This window comes from Astyanax mexicanus, chromosome 1 (assembly GCF_023375975.1).
Source record: "Astyanax mexicanus isolate ESR-SI-001 chromosome 1, AstMex3_surface, whole genome shotgun sequence".
Lineage (NCBI taxonomy): Eukaryota > Metazoa > Chordata > Actinopteri > Characiformes > Acestrorhamphidae > Astyanax > Astyanax mexicanus.
Window position 1 is genome coordinate 40,677,501 of NC_064408.1, and position 27,500 is coordinate 40,705,000.

The 27,500-nt window shown below is 39.0% G+C and overlaps 1 protein-coding gene across 17 annotated transcripts in view; it reads right to left on the minus strand.

Annotated features, from left to right (window-relative positions):
- The window catches only part of ptprk (protein tyrosine phosphatase receptor type K), a 206,385-nt gene that overhangs the window by 146,202 nt on the left and 32,683 nt on the right, over positions 1-27,500 (minus strand). For all 17 annotated transcript variants that reach the window (XM_049478680.1, XM_049478698.1, XM_049478763.1 and 14 more), the window contains one exon: positions 4,577-4,699. In XM_049478680.1, coding sequence (XP_049334637.1) covers positions 4,577-4,699 — 123 coding nt within the window. The remainder of the gene's footprint in view (positions 1-4,576; positions 4,700-27,500) is intronic.

A 27,500-nucleotide genomic window follows, 5' to 3' on the forward strand; every position in this document is an offset into this window, starting at 1 on the left:
ATCAGCTGAACTGACGTGGATTTAATGTTCTATTTAACGGCCAACTTCCTTTAACACTGTCAGAACTCGACAGGTTTACTTATAATGGGGTAACGACTAATACAACAACTAAGATTAATTGATTTAACTGATCCTATTCATTATTTCACTCCAAGCATTTCAAGTAAACATTGGAGAAAAGCAATATTTTTACTTTGTGTATTCTTCGCATTATGAGGTGCATTTAAAATCGCCAGTTCGTCTTATATTCTGGTGCACCTAATATATAAATTTTACTAGTCAAGGTTGTAAGAAGCTGGAACGTTCCTCCACTAAAGTACAGCATTATGTAGCCTGCTGCTAACCCCGGCTAACACTGCTGGAGCAGTATTAGCATTACACGCTAACTGCACTAACTCTTTGTGCACAAAACCAATTCTTTTTAACTTTGGTTTGTTTAAAGGGTGTCTCAGCGTCCTGTGATTGGTCTGAAAATTCAAACCATCTAGAAATTTTTCACACTAAACTAACTAAAAAATCCAAAGTCCAAACCAAACAATGTAGGTGTGAAAGCCCACCTATCTTGTTTGGTCCAGGACACAGTTTGACGAACTCGTTTATTTGGAGCGTTTTTCTCCCTCTGTTTTGGTTTGGTTTCACACGGGCACAAACCAAAATGCACCAAAATGCGCACCAATAAACCTTGTAAGCACATTGTCTCCTCTCATTGGTCAGAGCTGTCTGGCAAAGGGAGTAAGAAAGTATATATGGGGAGAAAATTCTGTGTTCCAGCTTGTATATCTGTGCAGTTTAAAGCTGATTTATAACAGAACGCTGAAACGCTGCATGTTCAAATACAGTGCAGACGTACACGTGGAAAACGGAGTTGCGCGGCTGCGAGCAGTGAACGTAGCACAGACCACGTGTGTAAACAGCATGGAGCAGACACAGCGTTTGTTTATAGCTGTGATAATTAGTGTTATCTGGCTAATATAGCAGATTAAACTGCACCTTATCAGCAGTTTAGCTCAAATAAAAGACGTATATTTAATAGCTGGGTCAGATAGAGACCGGATCACGTTCTCACCATAAGAGAAACTCTGCTGAGTTTGTTTGGGATCAAACAGAGACCACCTCCTAAAGTTTGATCTGCACTCGAGTGCGATTACAGTTTTCACACTTTGAACCAGAGTCCGTTTTAACCGGACCAAATAGTGCTGGTGTGAAAATGCATGAGATTGAGTTAAGTATCGAGTCTATAAGACCTATTAGCTGTACGGTATTGGTCCTGGGGCACTAAAAAGGCATTTCTGTAAAAATTAAGTGTTAGTTGGAGGAAAACTGTTTTATTCATAGTGAGAAAGCAAATGAGAAAAAAAAAACAAGTAAGAACAGAAGAAGAAAAGGAAAAAGCACCTGCATTACTGAGACGCGGCTTGCATTAGCATGATAAGCTAGGCACATTAACCGTTTGAGCGCAAAGCACTAACAATCCATTTCGCATCGCTAATATTCACGCTGGATAAATGACTCTGTCTACATAAACAGCAGAGAGTTTACATGCCTGCTCCTTCCTCATCCTCAGGCATGAAAACAGTTTCCCGGGTGCTAATAATCTCGCAGCCGGATAAAGCATGACGCTAGCCGCACACCTTGGCTTTACAGTAAACGTGTCAGAGTTCCTGCAGAAACACAGGCTGATTAAAGAAGGTGCTGGAAATGAGTTATAAAAACAAGAGCAGTAATGTTAGCAACCACGAATAAAAGCTATTATCCTCCCACTAGCATTACACTCATGACCTTTGGCTAATTGGAGTTCATCGTCAGCCGCGTAGGAACATCCACTCACTTCCACATTTCTTTAACACTCTCCGAGCTTAGCCCTTATTATTAAAGCGGCTGGAAACCCGCCGCAGGAGTCTGAGAGCTTTCTGCTTCAGGAAAGTTTACTTCTGAATAGCACATGCCTGTAATCCCGCACAGGACAAATGATGTGGAAATTCAGACAAAATTGCTACTGCTGACCTTAAAGTGCTTAGCTAACAACACTGTACGCAGTTCAGAGCTAAAAGCAAGTGTTTAACAGACTAAGATCACATTTAGCTGTGGACTGAATCATGAAATAAAGACATTAAAGGAGAATTAGCTCTGGAAGAACCGCACAGTATTGACTATAGAGTATCAGTTTTTGCTCCAGCTCACCTTGGGCCTCATTTATAAAGAGTGCGTACGCATAAAAAGAGGGCAGAAATGTGCGTAAGCAACATCTCACGCAAGAATTGTGATTTATAAAGAAATACTTGGCGTGAAAACGAGCGTACATTTAAGCAAGGTTTGAGGCATGCGTATGCCTTCAAAAGTGTGCGGAGAGAGCGGGAATTAGTGGCATCGTGTGGTAAAGTAGGGAATTGTAAGTAAATGTGCAAGCTTTTCTTCCTTTCGCATATTAGTTACCACATAAATCAAAATTAACAAAGGAAGATTAAGCATTACTTGTTTCAATATTTTTTTTCTGCATGTATAGTTAAAATTATTTCTGTATCTTATTCTGTATTATATGTATATGTAGTGTTAATTTTCCACTAACTTGTATATTTCACTTCGTAGTTTATTTCAGTTTTATTTGTATTATCTGTTTTATCTCACAGTTGCAAAATCTAAAGGTGCTATATATATATATATATATATATATATATGTAAATATTATTATTATTATTATTATTATTGCAACAAATTATACTCTATAATAAAGAGAGAGGAAAGTGTTAAGGGCTGGTAATAGTTGCAGATAATTACGATCATAAACAGCTGTACCTAATTGCATAAAATAACAGCTCTATAAATAGGCAGAAAATAGTGAGGCACTGTCTGTTATAATGGCGTTTTTGGCATTACTTGAGTAATTAATTAAGTAATTTGGCATTACTTGATTACAGTTGCAGTTAATTTTTTTCTGTGCAAAGCAATTTGCTTCTTTGCGTCGACTTTTAAATCTGACCACTTTTTCTTTACCTCTGCAATAGTTCGGCTTGTGGAGCTCCCATTGTTTACTGCTGCAGCCACATGCTGCCACTCAACAAACTTGCGTTTGTTGGTAATGCCACTACTAAGGCCACCAAACCACACATCCTTCCTTGCCTCAACCTCTGAAACAAGGACTTCCACTTCACAATCTCCAAAATTTCGCTTCTTTGCTTTGCGTTCCTCCATTATCCCGATCAGAATGAATGGGGAATCACTCATTTAAATATTCATTGGGTGATTTGCATGGACCTTTTATGGGTAAATGTGGGTGGTACGGAGGCGGAGCGCGAGGCTTGGTCAGCTGCGCACATTTATAAGCAGATTGTGATTTATAAAGAGGAAACTGCGTTCAGGTGTGCGTACGCACACTTTTTTAAATCATCTTTTTTTTGGACGTACGCCATTTCCTGTTTTTTGTGCGTACGCACACTCTCACTCCAGAACCTACGCAGAGTTTTATAAATGAGCCATACAGAGGCCAAACCAAAGTCCAGTAGCCATTTTTTTCTTTCTGGTCATTATTGTTGATTTGTTTTTTGAAAAGATTTGTCCACTTGCATTTTCAAGTCAGTCTTCGCAAGTGTGTGTGTGTGTGTGTGCGTTCTGGAAGGCTTTATTGCACAAATGCAATAAAAAAAAAGGATTTTTTTACACAAATTTTGGTCTAAATATATATATATATTTTACAGTTATATAGGACTAAAGCATCTTGTACAAAGCATCAGTACAAATTTAAACTCAAATTTTACATTATGCATTACATTTAGCAATATTTTGAGACTGAGACAGCAGACAGATAACTGAGACAGCATTCAATAGAAACTTCGATAGAAACTTTGATAGCATTTTATAGAATATATTAAAAATACAAAATATTAGAATCCAACACAACAGCTGAGTGATCAATGTAGTAGACAATTACATATTTGGAAAAACAAAGAGTCAAACATTCAGGCGATTTTTTTTTTTATATTTGAGACCATATTAAAAAGAATAATTTAAATAGAATAGTAAGAGAAAGTATTTAGCTTTACAAAAGAATATTTGAACGATGAAAGAGCAAGTGCTGAGGTTAGCGGCTAACGCTAATGCTGCTGAACCCAGCCTTTAGTGGAGTGGCTTTACTGCTCCTTAATACCTGACTGGTAGAATTCATACATGAGGTGCACCAGATTATAAGGCACGCTGACGATTTTTGGGAAAATTAATGGATTTTAGTTGGACCTTACAATGTAAAAAACACATTATTTAATCAAATATTTAAATGATAAAGAAGGTATATTACAGAATATTTGACAGTATTCAAGACCATATTCTATTAATATTTAAAACAGTAATAAGTATATGATATTTGAAAGTTCAAAAGCATTGTCAATCTTTAAAACTGTTGTTTTTTTTATTTAAAATTAGAGAGATAGTATTTAATAGAACATTCAATACAAAACCCGATATAAATGCTAGTGCAAACATTCTATAGTATTGTGAGGATATCTGAAAGCTTGAGACAGTATTTGTGATACTGAACAGGACAGCTTTATATTAAACAGATGATGTAAAAGTCTCAGTGTCTGACCTTGAGGTAGTTCTGAGGACAGGTACGGCACTTCCTGAGCGCTGACATGGGTCCAGTCAAAGTCATCGTATGGGTCCTGCTGGTAATCACACTGCGCTGGACCATCATCAAATGAACAACCGCCTGCAAAACACACAACAAACACACAATACAGGTTAATACAATCTTGCAACTACAGCTTAAACACTCTTGGAAATCCATGTCATCCACTGTGTTTTATTATCAAGTCTAAAGACAGCGCAGTTTTCTCATAAAAACTTACAGCACTTCATGCTTCCCTCTGCTGACAACTTTTATGGAGATGAGGATTTCATTTTCCAGCAGGACTTGGCACACTGCCCACATTGCGAAAAAGTACAAATTGGTCTTATATAATATTCTAATTTTCTGATACACTGATTTTTGGGTTTTCATTGGCTGTAAGCCATAATCATCAACAATAAAATGAAATAAACGCTTAAAATAGATCACTCTGTGTGTAATACATCTATCTAATATGAGTTTCACATTTTGAACTGAATTACTGAAATAAAGTAACTTTTCAATGATCTTCTAATTTTTTGAGATGCACTAGTATAAAAACCCACTTGCTGTAAATTTTGTAAAGCATTTTATTGTTTACTGTAATTATTCTGTGGTTCTGTCACATTCACAGAGCCGACATGGAGTCCTGTGTTGTGTGGTCATTTTAATACATAAAAATAATATTTTGGGTAGGGTTGCACAATATTGGACAAACCAGAAGAAAACAGCAAAACAACAGTAATCGGGCCCTTTAATCAGGCATTTAAACTGCTTTTTAAAAGGTAAATAAGAGCGTTTTTCTGGGATTAAAAGCGTTAATTCAGCTGTAACTGGAAATATCTGCGCTGCAAAACTGTGCTGGACAGAGGTGCACAGCTTTCGACACGTGCGTTTACAAGCACGTGCCCAACCATGTGGATAGAGGCCATGCGGTTACCTCGTGTTTACTCCTGTAACACCCCTCCCTCACGTGCTTCTCAGGCAGCAGCAACCCGTCACTTACACAGACACACAGACAGCGCTGTGTATCTAGTTCTAGTGTCAAGAATCAAACCATTGCAACATGACGTGTTTGATTTAATTGCCATAGGTGACATTGCACGTATTGCGATGTGACTATTGCGATGACCATGCTTAAACGATATATCAGGCAGCCCTAATTTTATGACAGGTATGTACGTTTTAAAAATTATTTATCTGAAGCAGTCCAGTTAAAATGTTGTGCATGTTTATTGGGTTGTAATCACACGGAGAACTCAATGATATCAATGATATAAAGGTCAGAAAAATGACCTACTGTACAATAAGTGGATAGTGTTATTATAGTGACAGGGTATTCATACACGTGTGTTCCTATTGAAACACGCTGCTGGTAACGTATTTTGCACATAAATCTGAGTCAAGACTCTCAGTCAGAGAACAAAGCTCTGTCCTCCTTCACACTCGCTCACACACACACACACTCATTCTTCTCTCCGGCTTCACACACATACAGGTGCGACCGCCCACAGTAAAAAAAAAAAAAAAAAAACCCTCCACCTGCTTATTCTGCTGCTGTCGCAAGAAAACCTCCAGTTTCTGCAGAACTGATTTCAATTTATTTAATATTCAGCTCGCACACATTTTCAGCTGACCGGCCCATTTTCAGAAGTTCATTTAAAGCATAGGGGGCTAAAAATAGCTTTATTAATTGAAACATCTAATGGATTCTGGATTGTCATGTCAGAACATGTTCATGTTTTGTGCAAAACCGCGAGCACAAATTTCTCCTTTGATTTATTATTTTTTTTTTTTAAAAAGGTGAATCAATCTGAATCACTGGCAGAGGCCGTGAATCACCCATGTGTGGATATGTGCGCATGTGTGTGTGTGTGTGTTTTGGCAACACCTCATGCCACAATGCCATAGAAACTGGGCTGAAATTTGGAGCGAGTGAAAAGGGGAAAGGTACTGAGGAACAGTAACAGAAGGAATGGAGGAATACTCTTAAAAATTAAAGTGCTTTAAGTGTTTAAATCTGGTTGAAATGGTTTATGTCATAACAAAACCAATGTTTAGAGTGTGAAGAACCTTTACATTGATAACGAACCAATGACATCACATTTCTGTATACATAACTGAGGGTTCTTTAGACCTCTAAAAGGTTTTTTTTTTATTCAAACATCTCTATATCTCGACAAACATCTCAGATAACATGCCTATGTGGGCTCCAACTGGGCTGCCACTATGATCAGGAGATTGCTGGTTCGAATCCTGGTCATGCACCTTGCCATCAGCTGCCGGAGCCCTGAGAGAGCACATTTGACCTTGCTCTCTCTGGGTGGGTAAATGGCGCTCTCTCTCCACATCACTCCAAAGGGTGATGTCCCAGCATGAGGCGTCTGTGAGCTGATGTATCGGAACCGAGTCGCTGCGATTTCCTCCGAGTGCGCTGTGATGCTACTCAGCAGCAGTTAAAAAAAAAGAGGTGGTGGCTGACTTCACGTGTATCAGAGGAAGCATGTGTTAGTCTTCACCCTCCTGGTGTTGGGGCATTACTAATGATAGAAAGAATCCTAATGAGAGGGTTGAGTAATTGGCCGTGTAAATTGGGGAGAAGAAAGGTGATAAAAATTTTGAAATGAAAAAGGTGGGCTGTAATGATGGGGCTTATACACATTGACATGTTGGCTAGGATGGTTGAGATGGTTTCCTTATGAAACCAAAACTAATAGCTTAAACAAACCAAAAAAAACAGAAAGACAGACAGACAAACAGATATAAGGAGTGCTGTGGAGCATGATCACAGTCAGCAGTGAGAGACCACAGTAGTGCCTCCTACAGCTGTTGGGTGGAACAGGCTGATGGCTGAAGGTGCTCCTGGTTTCAACCTCTTAATATATGTGGTCTGTTTTGTAAAGAAAATGATTGTTTACTCTAATTATTGTACGGTTTTCTCACATTCACATAGCCGATAAATGAAAAACCTAAATGTTAAAACTGACTTGTGGATGGTATTTTCTGTAAGAGATAACCGAGAGGATCTATTTTAGGAGTCCGTCCATCTCTCTCGCAGCAGATCGGGAAAAGAACGGCCACTGATGCTGTATGTGTACAGAGCTGACAGAAGCCAGAGAGAAAGAGAGAGAGAGAGAGAGAGAGAGAGAGAGAGTGTAAGCATGAGAGAGAGACAGAAACTTCAGGACACTTCTGTCATCCTCTCATTCCTTCTCTTTCACTGCCTTCTCTCTCCCTCTATCTTTCTGCACTCTCTCTCTCTCTCCCTCTTTCTCTGTGCACCCTTTCTCTCTCCCTCTCTCTTTCTGCGCACTCTTTCTCTCTCCCTCTCTCTCTCTGCGCACTCTCTCTCTCCCTCTCTCTTTCTGCACACTCTTTCTCTCTCCCTCTCTCTTTCTGCACACTCTTTCTCTCTCCCTCTCTCTCTGCGCACTCTTTATCTCTCCGCGCACTCTTTCTCTCTCCCTCTCTCTTTCTGCGCACTCTCTCTCCCTCTCTCTTTCTGCACACTCTTTCTCTCTCCCTCTCTCTTTCTGCGCACTCTTTCTCTCTCTATGTATCTCTCTGCGCACTCTTTCTCTCTCTGCACACTCTTTCTCTCTCCCTCTCTCTTTGTGTACTCTTTCTTAAAGCTTGAAGCTTCAAGTCTACATTTCCTGAGAACTGTCAGTAAAGGGGAGGTGGGGATAAACAAAAAAGCAAGAGAATGAGAGAGAGAACAGTGGGAACAGAAAAAGAGAAAGAGAATGAAAAATATAAGGTGAATAAAATTGGAAGAGAGAGAAAAAAAGGAAAAACTATATAAAAAGTCAGACAGTGATAGATGGGAGAAGAGATAGTAGAGAGGAAAATAGAGACAGTGGATTAAAGCTACAGACAGAGAGAGAGAGAGAGAGAGAGAGAGAGAGAGAGAGAGAGAGACAACTAGGAAGAGAAAAAAGAAAGTAAGAAAAAGAGTGAAAACAAGACAGAGAGAGAGAAAAAAGAAAACTACAGAGGTGGGAGATTGTGTGTATATGTATATACATATATACATATATCATCACTGTTCAATACATAAACCAGTCTAACGAGTGCTGGATGTTAATTTACACAGATTTCTCTCCTGAAAACTGTTTCTTTGGGTGAGCTTATATTTCCAGATTTCCACTAAGGCTGGGTGCAGCAGCATTAGCATTAGCAGCTAACTGCTAGTGCTAGCAGCACTTAGCACTAGTAAATGCCGGCTGACACTGGTACACTGAGGAACCCTAAGTGTTCCGGAAAACCGGAGCGATATTAGCTAACAGTTCATACCATATAGCTTGGACAGTGACGATATACAGTATGAAACCAGTGTGTATGCGTATAGTAAATGCTGAGTTCTCCTGAACCCTGAAACTCCCTAAACCAAGCAACTCTAAAGCAACACTTTTCCAAAACCCACAACATCCTCTTAGACCAAAAATCCTCCAAACCCACAGATCCTTCACGTTCCCCACAAAACCTCTGTCGTCCTGGGAATCCCCGCTCTCAAATTTCCCCAATCCAAACCGTGAAGCCCGGAGCGCCCAGCTTTCCCCTGCTGTACAGGTAAACCCGACTACAGCCAGAGCAGCTCATTTCATCTGCAAGCCAATCGTTTTCCTCCAGCAAATCCAACGTCCTCTGAGAGCCGATCGTGACCAGGCTGGATTTCTTCTGAACACAGCCTTCGTTCTTCTGGCACAAGAGGAACGTTCTGGATGCAGCCGGTCAGCGTTTAATATACCTCAGAGATGCAGTGACACAGTCACAACTCAGCAAAACTTTGCCATTTTAAAAGCTAAACGTCTAAACCAAAGTCGAGGTCCATGTGTTTGTTAAATTGTACATTTGGGTTGTTTAAGTTTAAGAGTTGATCTACAGTTACAGTAGATTCAGGAATCACCACAGTGAGACACCTACAGGTGAAGTGAAGTCAGATTTGTTTGGCAGAACGTCAGATCTTTTTTGTCTTCTTTTGTTTAACATGTGGAAAGAGCCCAACTTAACTTCCTGTAATTGGTCCAGACGTGTTGTATCTGTGGCATAAATACAGCATTTTTCTTGCCAACATTTTGTCCATTACAAAAAACTGATTTTAAATTCAGCGTTTATTTTCAAAATTTGTAATGATCTGCATTGTAGATTAATACTAAAAAAGGCAAAGCAAGAGTTTCCTATGTTAGAAAAGATAAGTTTATCAGAGTTAAAAGCCTTAGAAACCGCAAGTTACCAGAACCCCAGATAAGAGCCCAACTAAATGTTTTACTTTTGAGTTACTACATGATTCCTTATGTGTTCCTTCATAGTCTGAATGACTTCAGTATTCATTTATAATGTATGAATGAGATTGTGTATCCCAATTTTTGACTGGTACCATATATCTATGGAAATGCAGCTACATTTTCTCATTTCTTTTATTCCAGTAACCTCCCTCATGCTCATGTGGGACTAAATGCAATCAAATACTCCTCACAGCAGTGTTCCAATGTGTAGCGTAAAGCCTTTACAGAATATTAGACACTCTCTGGTTCTGTTCACCATCACTACAAACAATTCTTACACAAAATTCCTGACTGTCCCTTTAAAATTCCAAAATATGCCACATCCTTATATAAACTGTGCGTTAAATACATGTAACAGAGTGAGCAAACATAACTCCTGCTCTCCAACTTTCCCCCTCCTCATTATCACCTGTAGAAAGGTCAGAGCCTCAGCGCTCTACATTCCCTGACCTTTCCAACGCCCGCTGTTTTGTCAGGTAGAGAAAAGAAAGAAATCTGCATTTTAATACAGACAAAAGCAGCCGTTAATTAAACGTGTTCTGCAGGACAGTCGGGTCGAGATGTTTCCATTCAGCAGGTGGAATGAGGTCCAGCCGCAGTCTAACCACACGACCTGTGCTGGGAACTTAAATATACAGATTTTACCATATTACAGCAAATGTAGACGAATAGCAGGGCGCAGGTTTCATCCTTCTTTTGTCTTTTTAACTTGGCTATTAGTTATAAAGATTATGTTGCTAGTTATGCTGTGTTCCATATACATTGGAATTCAGATGTTCAGTTAATGGTGTTCCAGTTAGCCTCCTAGGACCTGGCGTCCACATGTGTGGACATCACATTTTGGGTTGTCTAGACCACAACATTAATTTTGCTGTACAAGAGCCTGGTGTCCTCTTATGAGGCCATTATACTGTCACCTAGTGGTGGCAGAAGAGTTTAACATGTTAGAGTTCTGATTTTTTTTTTTTTCAGAAATATAAATGAACATTAAATACAGTAAATATTTGTTTTTTATTTTGTTATTTCTTTGTGTTGATTTTTTATTTTATTTTAAATGAGCCATATTGCTCAAAAGAGCACAATTGTTGTGTCTACTTTTGTTTTGCAAAAAATGCTGCTGTGTTTAGACACAAAATAAACGTTTTAAGCATCATTACCTATTGCCACTTCATTGTGTTCTATCGAAAAATAAAAAAAACAAAAGTCCTAATATGTGGACATCATTTTTCTCAGAACTACATCATGTAAAAAGATAATTCTTTGTTTTTACACTAATCAAGATAAATAAAAACCAGGTCTTAGGAGACAACTGCACAAAGTCTTCTCCAGCACATCCCAAAGATTCTCAATGAGGTTAAGATCTGGACTCTCTCAATTCATGTATGAAAATGATGATCTCATGTTCCCTGAATACTGAACTCTTTTACAATTCCAGACCCATCAATCCTGACATTATCTTCTTGGAATATGTCTGTACCATCAGGAAAGAAAAAAATCCATTGATTCAGGAATTAATTTTCTGATGGTTTTTCTGTACATGCACACACACTCTTACCCCAGAAAATGGAAAGCACTAAAAACCCTACTACCTCACTGGACTCTATTGCACACTGTGTAATAGAGTAATTACTACCTCACCTGTTTTTTTTTGCACACTTTTTGCACACTGCATAATTTGCACACTGTCTTGTTATTTATTATTCTTTGTCTGTATGGTGTTGTATTGTCTGTCTGCACTTTTGTACTGTTGCACTATTGTTCTGTCTACACTGTGTTTATGTGCACCATGGTCCCTGGAGGAACGTTGTTTCGTTTCACTGTGTACTCTGTATATAGCTGAAATGACAATAAAAACCACTTTGACTTTGACTTTGATCTGGTCTATATTCAGTATATTCAGGAGTCAGCTGACCTCATTCTTTCAGCACATACTGATGCTGAACCTAAACCTGCAGACCAACTGCAGCATCAACCCCACATCATTTACTTACTTAAATCCATAATACTGGTTTTACTACTGTTTATGTGCAGTACAGTGCAGTCATCTTGAATTCTGAATTTGCAGTTGTTGTGAGGGCATTCCTGTTGAAATTTTGCTGCATTAGCTATCTACATTAGCCTAGTCGCTATAGTTTTACAAGTAAAAGCAGCAAAGCTTTAAAAACAAAGCATATCTGGGGTGATCTGCTGCATTTGGTATAAAAAGGAGACAACTGTGATCTTTGGCCAAACTACCGCTTTAATGTGGAAGGGCCACGGCAGGCGAATTAAAAGAGACATTTCAGGTTCTTCAGCATCAATCAACCCGTAAAAAAAGAAGGAGAAAAAATAACACCACGAGCCTCCAAAGTTTGGAGTCAGCCTAATGCGCCTGACATTTCAATAGTGCAAACAAATCAGAACCTCGACGTTTTCAGGCAAAGCCCTTTCGCCTTTACGACTGACAGAGAGAGCGCGAGAGAGCGCGAGAGAGCGAGAGAGAGACTGCATTACCACAAAATTCAAAATTAATAACTTGTGTCAACTTAGCAGCGTTTAATCTTCAATTTAAAGGTGTTGACTCGACACTGGCTGCCTTTGTGTTTGCCTCCGCCGCCGTCGAACATCAAATGAATGCAAATGCACAAGACGCCCGGAGGAACGAAAGAGAGAGAGAGAGAGAGAGAGAGAGTGAGAGAGAGAGAGAGAGAGAGAAAGAGAGAAGGAGAGAGAGAGAATTTTCTCTCATAACAATCTTCCTCTCTCTGTCCTGTCAGACTGCGAGCGGACTGGTTGTATGTAAATCAGCAGAACCCTGCTCTCACTGCTGTACTTTAAAAAGGCCAACACACAAAAACATAAAGCTGACAGAGACCTCACACACACACACACACACACACGGATCAGACTGCCCATAACTTCTGAAGCTAGCTCTGACATGCTAATATGCTAATACGGATAATCCTGTCCTTCAGGTTGTCGGTTTAATGTCGTTGGCCTGAATACGCCAAACACTGTCCTGCTAAGGGACGCCCATGTGGATTCTGTTTTTTTTTCTATATCAAAGAAAGCTTAAGAATTAACGAAGGAACACAAGTGACAGGAAAAAATATATATTTGGCAAAATTTTCACACCAAAAATCCCAGTTAGCTTCACTCATATTCTTCATAACGGGTGTGGAGAAATCTAACAAATATTTCAATTGTTGCACTTTTTGTGGATGGATGGGTGGACGGATGCAGGGATTGGATGGATGGATGAGTAGATGGATGGATGGCTGCAGTGATTGGTTGAATGATTGGATGGCTAAATAGATTGGATGGATGGATGGATGGATGGATGGATGGATGGATGGATGGATGAATGGATGGATGGATGGCTGCAGGGATTGGGTGGATGCATAAATGGATGGCTAAATGGACTGGATGGATGGCTGCAGGGATTGGATGGATGGATAACTGCATGGATGGATGGATGGATGGCTGCAGGTATTGGATGGATGGATGGATGGATGGATGAATGGTTGGATTGGTGGGTGGATGCAGGGATTGAATGGATGGATGGATAGATGGCTGCAAGGATTGGATGGATAGATGGATGGATGGCTGCAGAGATTGGATGGATGGATGGATGGATGGCTGCAGGGATTGGATGGATGGATTGCTGCATAGATGGATGGATGGCTGCAGGGATTGGATGGATGGATGGCTGCAGAGATTGGATGGATGGATGGATGGATGGATGGCTGGCTGCATAGATGGATGGATGGCTGCATAGATGGATGCATGGATGGATGGATGGATGGCTACAGGGATTGGATGGATGGATGGATGGCTGCATAGATGGATGGATGGCTGCATAGATGGATGGATGGCTGCATAGATGGACGGATGGCTGCATAGATGGATGGATGGATGGATGGCTGCAGGGATTGGATGGATGGATGGATGGATGGTTAATAGCTTTATCAGTCTTGTGGTTGTTGTGCTAAAACTAAAGAAAACTTTAAGACTATAGATCTCAGTAGCCTGTTCTGAAGATCCATTCAAAATCGGAAGCGCAGAAGGTGAACGCATTGCTAAAACACTGTGTGTGTGTGTGTTCGAGTGTGTGTGTGTTGAAGCCCGTTTACATGGAAACGAGGATGGGGTATTGGAGATAGATGTTGTCTCTCTACCCACACACACACACACACACACACACACACACACACACACACAGTACTGCACTTTAGCATCCATCAAGCCAAACACCTCCTCACTGTGTTCTGCCAGCGCAAGCAGTGTGTTCCACCACCCCTACACACACACACACACATACCATCTGACAATCTCAAACACACACATATACATACACACACACACACACACACACACACACGTACACACACAGGACAGAAGGTCTTTGAAACACTTCCTGATAGTCATGTCTCAGCAGAAAGCTTAAAAGTATGTTCACGGTTCGGGATGGGGAGATTGGAGGTTGGAGGTGAGGTAGGGATTGGGTGGTGATTTGAAACAAATCACTGATAGTATGCAAATTAGAGCTGCTGCTTTACAGCACTGGACACCTCACTGTGTAGGATCCGGTGGAAGTTTCTTCTCCAGTGCCGCTCTGGAGAGACTGGTCCGGCTCTAATACGAAGCTGAGAGCTCAGCTCCTGCTCCAGATGGGCCCGTAATGACTAAAGCAGGCACTTCTAGCTGCAAGGACACTAGCCGCCTCATTTGCATACTAATCTACGGCCGCGAGAACTGGAGCCGCTGCTAATGAAATAATAGCCCGCTCTTCATTTGCATAATAAAATAATTATTGCGTGTGATAAAGCTCACGGGTGAAGCGTGTTCACATCCCCCAGATAAACGACGCGTTAACGACTCTATCGGTGAGAGAAGCATCAAACACGCACACACACACACACACACTCACAAAACTGCAACAAACTCTATTTACCCAGAAAGCCAGCAAATAATCTGCAGGCATATAAAAAAACTAATATGTAAGAAAAATATTCCCAGCATAAAAGACTCAAAAGCGTTATGATTATATTGATTACAAAAAAAAAAAAAAACGCTACAGTTAAGATTAAGTAATATTTCTACAAAGAAGGGGAAACAGGCTTATTCCAAGAATAAAACTCAAATGACAACAGGATATTTATCTACAGTATATATTTAATACCGCATGCAAGATGAACCACACAGCAAAAATAAAATAAAACACCAAATAATCAATCATAAAAACAATCAACTCTTCAACTAAATTGAAAACCTCAAATAGTGATCCAATCTAGATAAGCAAAACAAAAACAGCGCTCATGCTTTTTCAATAAAGAGGTGAAAAACGGTGCATTTAACACAGCGTTCATCACTGAAAGCATCAAATTATCCACAAAATCACACAGGAAAAAAAAATAGACTCTCTCTCACGCTGAGTGGAGCCAATTCTGAACAGTGTTACCCAGTCTAAAGAGGACAATTACACAGGTCACGTTCACACATTACCTTTATCTGACCTTCAGAAAACTCCTCTACTCTCTACTCTACTGTAGAAATAATCCCACAAAACTCATCCCCAGCCCTATCAAAGCCATTTCTCATGTAAATAATTAGTGTTTGCTAGTTTGACTGAAAGAAGTAACTTCTTCGAGGCTGTGTGTGAAGTGAAGTCTATCACACATTACTGTGTGCAAGTAGAAAATGACAGATCAACAACAAACAAACAAACAAACACATAAACAAACCAAAAACTATAAAAATACCAAATCAATTCAAAGGTGTGAACACAGATCAGTCCATAAAGAAACCTTTAAACAGCACATCAAAGCAACAGTAGTAACTCTGTTCACCTAAGGGTCAACTACACAAAAGCAGAAGACTGAATGTCAGGTGGCTATTAAGCGTCCAAATGGCTGCTCTGACGTCTCGGCCAATTTGACTCTGGAATGGTGGGGAAATTGAGTAGAAAGGACTGAAGGTGACTTTGCAGCTCTTTTTCTGGTCTGTCGGAGCGAAGAAACACGGCAGCCATCAGCAACAGACAAACAAGCACAACACTGTGCTTTAACTCGCTGGCCACTTTATTAGAAACACCAAGCTTATGCTTTTACTCACTGGCCACTTTACTAGAAACACCAAACCTTCTACTCTAAACAGAACCAGAACAGAACCACACCAAATTTAACAAAACCGGACAAAACTTCTGAGTGAATCAAACTATACCAAAGTGAACAAACCTGAAACAAACTGAACAAAACTACTGAGTGAATCAAATTATATCAAAATGAACAAAACTGTCCCAAAATGAACAAAACTGACCCAAAATGAGCAAAACTACTGAGTGAATCAAACTGTACCAAAGTGAACAAACCTGAAACAAACTGAACAAAACTACTGAGTGAATCAGATTATATCAAAATGAACAAAACTGTCCCAAAATGAACAAAACTGACCCAAAATGAGCAAAACTACTGAGTGAATCAAACTATACCAAAGTGAACAAAACTGTCCCCAAAAAGAAACAAAACTACTCAGTGAATCAAACTATACCAAAATGAACAAATTTGAAACAAAGTGAACAAAATTACTGAGAGAATCAAATTATACCAAAATGAACAAAACTATACCAAAGTGAACAAAACTACTGAGTGAATCAAACTATACCAAAATGAACAAAACTGACCCAAAATGAACAAAACTACTGAGTGTCTCAAACTATATCAAAGTGAACCAAACTACTGAGTGAATTAAATGATACTGAGTGAATCTGCTGAGTGAATCAAATGCTACCAAATTTAACAAAACCAAAAACAGAGACAATACTGAATGAATCAAATTCTACCAAACTGAACAAAACTACTGAATGATTCAAATTCTATTAAAGTAAACCAAAACTGAAGCAAATTCAACTAATGAGTGAATCAAATGCTACCACATTTAACAAAGCTAAACGAAACTGAAAAACATACTGACTGAATCAAATGCTACAAAATTAAACAAAACTGACCTAAACTACACAAAACTACTAAATTAATTAAATTCTATCAAAGTGAACAAAATTGACCCAAACTACACAAAACTACTAAACCAATCATATTCTATCAAAGTGACCCAAACTGAACAAAATGACTGACTGAATGAAATTCCACCAAAGTGAACCAAATTGGCCTAAACTAAATACGACTCCTAAATAAATTAAACTCTATTAAAGTGAACAAAACCAAACAAAACTAACAAAACTACTTATAAATCAAAATGTACCAATGTGAACAGAACTGATAGTATCACACTGAAGCAAAGTGAGCACAATTGAACTGAATCTTAAACCTAGATCATACTAAATGAACAGCAGAGATTTCCACTGAAGCTCTATTTGATTAATGGCAGTTTGCCCAGTATGAGAATCTGGAACAAAAACCCAGCGCTGTGTTTATACCGGACAATGAATCTGCAGGAAAAAGCTCATCCCTGTTCTGAACAAAGCTGAAACACACACACACACACACACACACACACACACCTTTACAATGTGCGCCCTACCAATTAAAGCAGCTGAAAGCCAAGCCTTCAAGGGCCTGTCAAACCGCCCTCTTTATACACACACACACACACACACACACACACACACACACACACACACCTTGGCTGTATGATAATGCATTCAGTGCAGCCTCATGAAAAAGCACTTCCCCTGATTCCGCTAAATCAGTGTGTTTCACCAACAGTGACATGACAGCCATTTGCATACTAATAAAGGACCACCGCATTGTACAGTCCTGACCACACACACACACACACCTCACCTCACCTCACCTACTGCTGATTCTGAGACCAAAGAAATACAGAGTGCGGAGTAAAAGAAAGAGAGAGAGAGAGAGAGAGAGAGAGAGAGAGAAGAAAAAAGTGAGAGAAAAGAGAGAGTGCATAAATGTACAGTACAATAACGCATCTACATTCACTCTTTCTCTACACTGTCTTTACTTCTACCCTCTTTCTTTATCTCTGTGTTTATGAGTGTGTGAATTAGTAGGTCAGGCTTGTCTTTTCTTGTCAGGTAGGTGGAGCTGGCTTTGTGTGTGTGTGTGTGTTTCATCCCGAGGCCTGCTGTAACTCTTACAGTAACAATACAGACAGAAAGGAGGAGCCTCTCCTCTCATTCCCTAATACAATACAGCACAGCGATAGAGAGAGAGAGAGAGAGAGAGAGAGAGAGAGAGAGAGAGAAAGAAAGAAAGTTTAGTTTACTTCATGAGGTTAAGCAAACAAACCTTTACATGCGTGCCCACACACACACAATTAACTAGTTAATCACAACCATTAACTATCAAAATTTAGCACATGTCGATTATTTATATACAGTATGTAAGTATTTTAAATCTGTCACTTCCCATTGTCCCAGTATCACACTCTCTGGTAATTTAATCTCAGTTTCTTCATGAGGGAGAATCACCTGGATTAGTTTTCTCAACATCTTAAAGGAAGTAGTTTCTGGAGGTGCTGAACAATAGCTGCTGCTGATTTTTCTAAATCACCCTCTCAGTTCAGATCAGGTTTAGATCAGGAGATTGTGGAGGACAAACACTTTTTTACAGTTTACTATGTAATTCCATACAATGTAGAAAATCATTTAAAGCAGCTCTAAGTAGGATTTCCTTGATTTTTTATCTTTTTAAAAAAGTGAAATTACAGCTTGAAACTCACTGCAGCGCTGCATTGAGTTGTAATAGGAGGAATAGCGGTGCTCTCGTGTCTGTGCAGGGCTCCTCTGAGCTCAAACCAAACTCTAAGTTTTCTGAGGCGGCCGCGACCAACGTTCGCGAGAACTGCGACCTGCTTTCCGACCTTTAGTTCTAACAGTTCTAGGACTACTGGTTCATTCTTTACAAACTAACACTCTGACACTCTGGCAGAAGCTGGAAAGAGACCGAATATGTCTGTGAAAGCCAGAAAACCAGAAAGAGAAACTAATCCGCCTGAAACATTTATTACACTGTACAACTGTAGGGGGAGCCCACGAGCACAAAATCTCAATCCTACCTAGTGGAGCTTTAAATAAAGAAATACATAGAAATACAAGAAACATTGAACGAAAACGAGTGTCTAAACTTTTGACTGTTACTGTATCTCCTCTTCCCCATTTTTACCTTCTCTTTCTCTAAATGTCTCTCTAAATAACTTTCCCTCTCACTCTCTCTCTCACTCTTTCTCTCTCTCTCTCTTTTCAAACTCTTTTGCTTCTTGGTTCTTTCCACCAATGTCTATTTCCTTTTCTCTCCCTTTCTCTCTGTCTCTCTGTATCTCTTTTGCTCTCTTCTCTTTTGTTCTTTCTACCTCTCCTTTTCTTTTGTCTTATCCAGTTAGTTTTTTATATATTTCTTCCTCTTGTTCCCCTATTCCTTCTCTTACAAATCTCTCTCTATCTCCCCCTCTCCCTCCATCTTTCTCTCTGTGGAAAAGTAAACGACGATCGTGTTTTTTTTTTATACTGCAGGCTCTAAATGGCAGTGTGTGAATAGATATGAGGCCCGATCAGTGATGTGCGTGTGTGTGTGTGTGTGTGTGTGTGTGTGTGTGTGTGTGTGTGTGTGTGTGTGTGTGTGTGTGTGTGTGTGTGTATAAACTCTTTCACACAAACTGAGGGATGAGCAGTTAATCTTCTTCAGAACAGCGGACACCCCACCTACCCCACCACCCCCGACTGCTGCCACGGGATAAATAAACGGGGGGATATTGCTCCGAAATACCACGCAAAGGGCAGCCAGAGCGCAAAACGGGGGAGTAACCTTAATAAAGACGGTAAACCTTAAAGGAGTAGATCATAAAATTCAGAATTTACAGAGTTAGCCACCCGAATGAGCCAAACCATTAGGAGCGTCTATGTAAAATAATGCTGTTTTCTTTGTACGCTGCCTAAACACCTCCCTATACACAAGACCTCTGAAGTGTCCTGTAGTATCTGACGCCAGGATGTTCCAGCAACAGATACTTTTGGTCCTTTACATTGTGAGGTAGAGCCTCTGTGGATTGGACTGTTTATTGCTGCACCTCCCACACAAATACCCTACACAGAATTAAACACCTCATTGAACCAGACAACCTTCTTCTGTTACTCCGAGGTCAAGTTCTGGTTCTCAGATTATGTCTGTCACAGGAGCTTTCGACTGGAGTAGACTGGGGTCTGACAGCACGTCATCATTTTATGTTCAGTCCCACCTGGTAACATCATTGGTTATCCAGCCCGACCCGGCCAGAGCCCATAAACTGTCATTCTGAATGTTTAAATGAGCTAAATCTATTCAGAATTATGTTAATTAACATTGCAACACTGAAGAAGCATAGATTACCTATTATTTAAGAAAAATATTTACAACAATGACCCACAGGCCTAAACATCAACATGATTTTCCTCTAATCTAATATGATTTAACATGGTTTAAAAATAGAAAATAATTTCTAAACAAACTATTTTTTTTATATTGAGCTTATAGTTTATAGTATGTGCAAAAACACAGTAATAAAAACAGTAATAAGGCTGTGCACTGCAATGCACAGCGCTGCATGTCAAGTGGAGTGTGGACTGCGCACTTGTGCAACTTTTTTTAAAAACACAGTTTGATTTGTTACTTGTTACTGCTGCCTTCTCTCAAGATTTATATATGTGTTATATAATAGTTACATAATAACTGTCTGGCCTCAGTGTTGAAGGCTATAAGAGCAAGTTACTGTGTTTTGTGTTGCTCAGTGTATATAGACTATATGCTGGCTGAGTCCAGCTGGTCATATTTGAGTTACAAGAGTAGCAAGCTTATATGACTGTGAATAAGATATATCTAGTCATATAAATAGTCATAAATTCTAAGTTGATAACTTAAATTAAAAAAATTATAGTTTTTTGCTTATTATGTGAGTTTTATTTATGTAAAATGTGTGATTGACACAAGCTAATTTTTCAGTTGATCTTAAAGGATAGTCAGCAGCAACTTACAAAACACATTTTTTTAGATCCTAAATGAGGCCAACAACAAAAAAAGTACATTTTTAAGTTGGTGAGACTTAATAATAAAGCTTTTATGCATATGAAAAATTAATTATTTGAACTAACGATTTCTTGTTGGCACAACTGACTTAAAAGTTTGAGTTGGCTTTAAAATTCAAATATCTAGTGCTAATTTTGAGTCTTGTCAACTTTACATTTTTTACAGTGTAGTCATAATGTAATGGCTTATCGAAATGTGTGTTTCTTTTCAAAAAGAAAGCATTAAGTGCATTTTTTAACCTGGCTGCGTACACCAACCACTGCCTACGTTTTCCGCATTCTCTCACACCACCATGCAGATAACACCACTGACGCTAACACTAACATTCTCACACTGCCATCACGTGTGTGAATGTGTGTGAGTGTGTGTGTGTGTGTAGGAGGACAGTCTACCGTACCAGGCTCTCCGTGCTTGAGACATTTCATAGCTGCAAAAGAATTGTAAACAAATCACGAGAGAGGTGTGGAAACCTGCTGAGCTTTCAAAATCTACACACTCTAGCTAGCATGGGTGCAGCATTAGCATCTACTACAACCCACCCAAGTTCCAGGCTAAAACTCTGGCAGCTGTTGGGAGCGGCCTCGTCAGAGTGGAGCTACGGATGAAGAGGCAAAAAAGTCGAGGTCGAGAGACGTGCGGAATAAAAACGAGGTGAAGCGGTGTCGGCTAATTTCGCCTGTTTTCAAATTAGTGTCGGCCACTGGTCAACAGGCTCTTCAGTCCCGGCTAACGCTAACGCTGCATTCGGGGAGTCAAGTGGTGAATTAGCACTGTGTGTGGAGCTGTGGAGGTGTGGAGCTGCACAGGGGAGTTTTATCTTTTCATTTTGTGAAGGTCTGCAGGAAGCTTAATCATTAAACTGAGTCAGTGCTGATAAAAAAAAAAAAAAAACTTGTTCAAACAGCCGCTGAAGGATTAACCCGTAGCATCCTGGAGTTACGCACATGTGCTACACTATTTAAACGCATTTAGAACAGAGCTGACAGAATCTCGATACCAGAGGAGGCTTCTCTTAGATTTCTATTAGATATCCATTTAAATGTGGATAGAGCCTCTAATGCTGTGGTCACGTCCCAAATCACATAGCATCATGCTAAACAGTAGGGGTGTAACAATGCGCTCTGCTCACAATTAGATTTGATTTATTTTGATTCACGATTCAGGGTTCAATCGTGTTTAATTTTCTCTCAATATTTGAAAAAAAAAAAAATGAAAAAAATTTCTTACTTTTTATGTTTTTATGTATAAACAATGAAAATTACACCTTGTATAAATGTTTCCTGTACTGTTCTAAGCCTAAAAAATGACTTTGTTATTTTATTTTTCAATTCTCATCATGTTTATTTAATTCTAGAGTGAATTAATCATTGTCTAAGCAGACAGTAACAAAGGAAATATAATTCATTACTTTTATTTAAATAGGTTTTAGTGTATCTTGACTAATATTTTCATATTTGGTGACTTTTTACTGTTTTTTAGTTGCATTTAAAATTTAAGCATCTTACTTCACACTCTGTCGTTCCTTTTTGGTTTTGTCTCAAAGCCTTGAGAGCCAAAACTTTTGTGTTGTGACCATGATGAGACCCCACACCCACCCCCCTCTATATAGCAGAAAAAAGTGCTTGTGTGATTGGCTTCAGTTAAAAATGGCTTACATATCTTCCACCCTTTGCTTACGCCCACTGGCTCTAAGGCCTGCACTCGCAGGATTGTGACTTCTGGTGTTTGAACAATGTAACTGCATAACATTTCATGAACAGATCATAGAATCGTGTTACCATGATGTTACCATGATGTAGTTTCTGACACCAGGATGTTCCAGCAGATACTTCAGGTCCTTTAAATTGTGAGATAGAGCCACTATATAGAATATAGAATAAAGGCAAACTCTTGAACTAACTACTTGAACAGATAAACAGACATCTAGTTACATTCCCCACCACTGTGAGCTGTTCTCACTTAGAGATTTTTTTTCACCAAACCCAACCATTTAGTTAACAGTACCTCTTTTTTATATTTGGGTGGGATTCCCCTTTAAAACTTGCTCTTGTTTTACATCAACGCTACAACCTCTCATTTAGGCCCTACAAATATTTCTCCAGCTGCCCTTAAGCCCAATTAAACAAGGAACTGCCCATATCCTCTAGCAGCCCTAGGGCAGGGAAACACACACAGATCTGGGAATTGACATTAGCCGCTATGCTAGGGTGAGAAAAGTGAAGGCATTCTTGCAGTGAAAGCATGCAGAACAGAGAACATTTTAACCAGCACCAGGCCGTTTAAAGCGATTTGTTTACTTTTGCTTAATTCAGTTTCTAAACCTTACAAAATGAGTTAAGAAATTTAAGGTCTTGGACATGGTTAGCATCATGCTACACAGTGGAACAGTGACCTTTAGGATTTAAGATTACACTACATGCTACCTACAATATGTCACTCAAATCTACAGTTTTTTTTTGTTTGTTTGTGGGTTTTTTTTGCAAATTTGGTACCTGGTACCTGAAACATTTTTTAGTACCTGCTTGCTGGTGGTAGCCTCCTAGCCAAACAAGCACTAAAACATGAACAGTAAAGCTTGCAGAGTGTTGATTGGACAGTAGGGACAGTCACTCAAAGCTCAAAGTACCAATCAAAATTTGACATACTTTCTCATTCAATGTTTCTTTTTTATTTGTCTTTTTTTCCTACAGTGTAAATTAATACTTAAGTCATTCAGACTATAAAGAAACACATAAGGAATCATGAAGTTACGTAAAGGTACTTAAAAATACTCTATGTAGCATTTAGATGGGCTCTTATCTGGGGTGCTGTTACCTTGCAGTTTCTGAGCCTGGTAACTCTGATGAACTTATCCTGTGTACCAGAGGAAACTCTTGCTCTTCCTTTTCTGAGGCAATCCTGATGAGAGCCAGTTTCATCATAACATTTTTGATGGTCTTTGCGACTGTGACTTGAGGATACTTTCTTCAAGTCCTTGAAATGTTTCAGATTGAACTGTTCTTCACTTCTTAAAGTAATTTCTAATTTTTTTACCCAGTTGAGTAGTTCTATAGTAGTTATAATATGGATTAGAACATTATTAAATAGAGCTATTCACTGTATCTCACCAACTCTACCTCTTCTCAGATTTAAAACTGATGCTCACAAACACAGTAAGAGGCTAAAAAGTCAAGTAATGAACTCTTGACTCTTGAAGTTCAGCACAACTCTTAACTGAAAGCCACCAAAGCAAGAGGATCCTAATTTGAATAATCTAAAATCTTAATATATTCTGGTTTGTTTAACACTTTTTGCTTGATTAATAGTTCCATATGTTTTTTTCTTCATAGTTTGGATGACTTAAATATTAATTTACAATGCAGGATTTTTTTTTTAATAATGAAAAGACACTGAATTTAAGAGGTATTAAAAATTTGACTGGTACTTTACATCCTGCAAATGATCCATAAACGTAAATAAAAAAATCTTAAAGCTACTTCAGTGATCAGGGCCTCATGAACAAGTCATCTTTTCATAATATAGACTCTTTAATGCAATGAATTCAAAATCTTGTTGATGTCAGACTGAATGTTCATACTGGTGCATCAGTAAAATTTAAACACAGCTCAGCACTGGGGCTTTGATCTCCAGAAACACACACACACACACACACACACACACACGTCAGAGCCTGCACAAGATCAGCACCTCGCAGAACTGAGGCCAATATACACAGCCAGAGTGTTTTTTTTTTTTTTTTTAACAGGACTAGAGCTGTGTGTGTGTGTGTGAATTGTTTAGGCCAAGGCTGCAGATTTGTGGTCAGCAGCATTTTTACTGTTCACGTCTGCAGGAGGTGATAAACCCATAAAACCCAGCAGCTCTCGGCAGGGGGCCGAAAAACCCACAACCACCCCCATATACTCCCCACAACACCTCCCTCACCCCCATCCCACCCACGCACACACACACACACCTTGCTACCCTTGGTCCACCAATGCAATAAATTCCCAACAAGCCCAATCATTCCCCGTGTAACTTTCAACGCTTCCTCAGGGACGAATGATTGGAAACACAACACATTACAGATACACTGAAGGTCAGACAGCATGACCTCTGACCAGTATTGGGTTTCAAGGGCAACATTACTGAAATTAATGAGTCTGATGTCTTTACATGCATGCTCATAATCAGATTACTGCAGTTATGGTATCTGATTATACAAGCAGTCATGTAAACAGCACACTTTGATTACTTAGATTGGAGTAATCTGATTTAGAAATCTGATAGAGAGAGCAGGATTTCAGCTTAGTAATGCTGTTTCTTAGGGCATGTATAGTTTGAACTGGAGTACTCTCAGATTTCTCACTCTGCACATACTAAAAAAAAAAAAGATCCTGGTACTGGAAACAAGCAAGGAGTGATGTATGTTTTTAAAAAGTAGTGGCATTAAGTTTAGATTTTAGCTGCTGTTTACAGCACGTATTTTAATTATTATTTGGGGTTATTATGGGTTTATTGGATGGCTGCAAAATAAAAAAAAGAGTTTTCCAGTTATGATTTCCCAGCTTCAGGTAAACACATTGATCATATTACTGACAAACTATGATGTTGTGCAGTATTTGGAGCATAAAGTGCAGCGTGAAGTGTAACTTCACAGTTTATTACAATTATTAGTTCAATAAACAAATCAGCAAAAAAAAATCTCATTCTAAGAACTGACAAAATCAATATGTTGTTGTATTATACTAGAATTGTGAGGGCTATGTAGCTTACATAATACTAAAAAAGTTAATAATTACTTGCACCAGAAACTTCAATCCACATCCAGATTGTCCATGTGTTTAAGGGCACAATATGGCAAATTAATCACAATAGAATTCTGTAATTAATCACAATTAATCACACTTTTTCTTTCTTAAGACTACACTTAAGACTTTTGATAAAGGGTATTTAAAAATTGGATAAAATTATCAGTGTTACAAACACCTAGGTTTATATAATTGGAGCCAATCCCTTAAAAAATAATTGCATTAATCACAACAATATTCTGTAACTCAAACATGAATTAAATCATGATTTAATTTTATTTATGCTGGTATTTAACAGTATTTCTGGAAGGTGACAGTAATAACGGTTTAGTGTGATTTATCCCTAGTAGATTACATCTTTTTTTTTAATTGTGTTATAAAATTTCAGGTTAGTTTTAATACTTTTTAAACTAGAATATTCTACTGAGTTTAAATGAGAGTTTTAATGGAGAAAATAAACGATTAAATTGCTTAAAAAGAGAATGCATTAAAATGTTCAGATTAACTGCATGCACACACACAGGGATTTAACACTCCCTCTCTCTCTCTGAAGCCACAGAGAGCCAAAAGGCTCTAATCCAGCTTCAGCTTCATCAGCGGCCAAACACACACAGGCCGGCTACAGTTCTGCCCCAACAAACTCCTGGTGCTCAACAGATATCTTTTTTCAACATACATCCAAATAAACTTAAAACCATTACAAAAATAAAAAAAATTAAACAAAAAATAAACAACTTAAAAAAAAAAGGCTAGAAACTCACTCACTGCGTATTTGACAGACGCTGGGACATGCCTTTAATCTTTTTGATTGGTTATCATTAGGTGTTTTAAAGTTAACAGAGCAGAATATTCTGTTTATTCCTGTTTTTGGTTTCACCTGAACTCTCGCCGTCAGTGTCTCTGATCTCTTATTCATGGTGTTCATGTGAGCTTTGCACATCACAAACAACAAAACAAGCAAAGCAAACCAAAGACGTAAACAGAATCTGATATTAACGACACACTGCGGTTTTAAATACTTTATAATAGTATAAATGTTTTATTTTACTTTATATGAGTATTTTTTATGACCTCAATTTTGTTACATGGTGGATCATTTTAGTACTCTCAACTTTGCCCTGTTTAGAGACATCTTTTACTCCTCCATATCCATTCTGTCCAAGTTTCTGACTAGCAGCACCTGTAGAGGTGGAAGTAAGTAATAATAAACTGCATTGAGACACCAATATCAAAGAATTATTGTCACTAGAATTAACTACATTATTTTTACTCTAACCTTTACAAACACTGTTACTGACAGTTTAAAGGTCAAATATAGTTCAAATAATTTAATTTCTCATTTGGTCCTCCCAGGAATAGTAATACAAACACACACAGAGACACACACACAGAGACACACACACAGAAACACAGCCGGCCAGGCTACACTCTATCACCCGTTCACAAGAGCTTGGCAGAGACGAACTCATACACACTGAGGGAAGAAGATAACGCCAGACTCTCTCTCCCTCACTACTCGCCCGCTCACACACGTGCACATACACAAGAGGACGTGTGAATGAATGCACCTTTCTCTCTCACTCTGCCCCCCCTCTCTCTCTCTCTCTCTCTCTCTCTCTCTCACACACATACACTTTATTCTTCTCCAACACAAAGCAGCTCTCCGGCTGTGTTAAAGCAGGGTGACACGGGGCTGATGGGTAATGGAGGACCCTTTAGGAACGACAGAGTGATGGGGGGGGGGGGAATAAAAACACTTCAACATTAGCATCTGTGAAAAGAAAGAGAGCAGGGGAGATTACAAATAAAT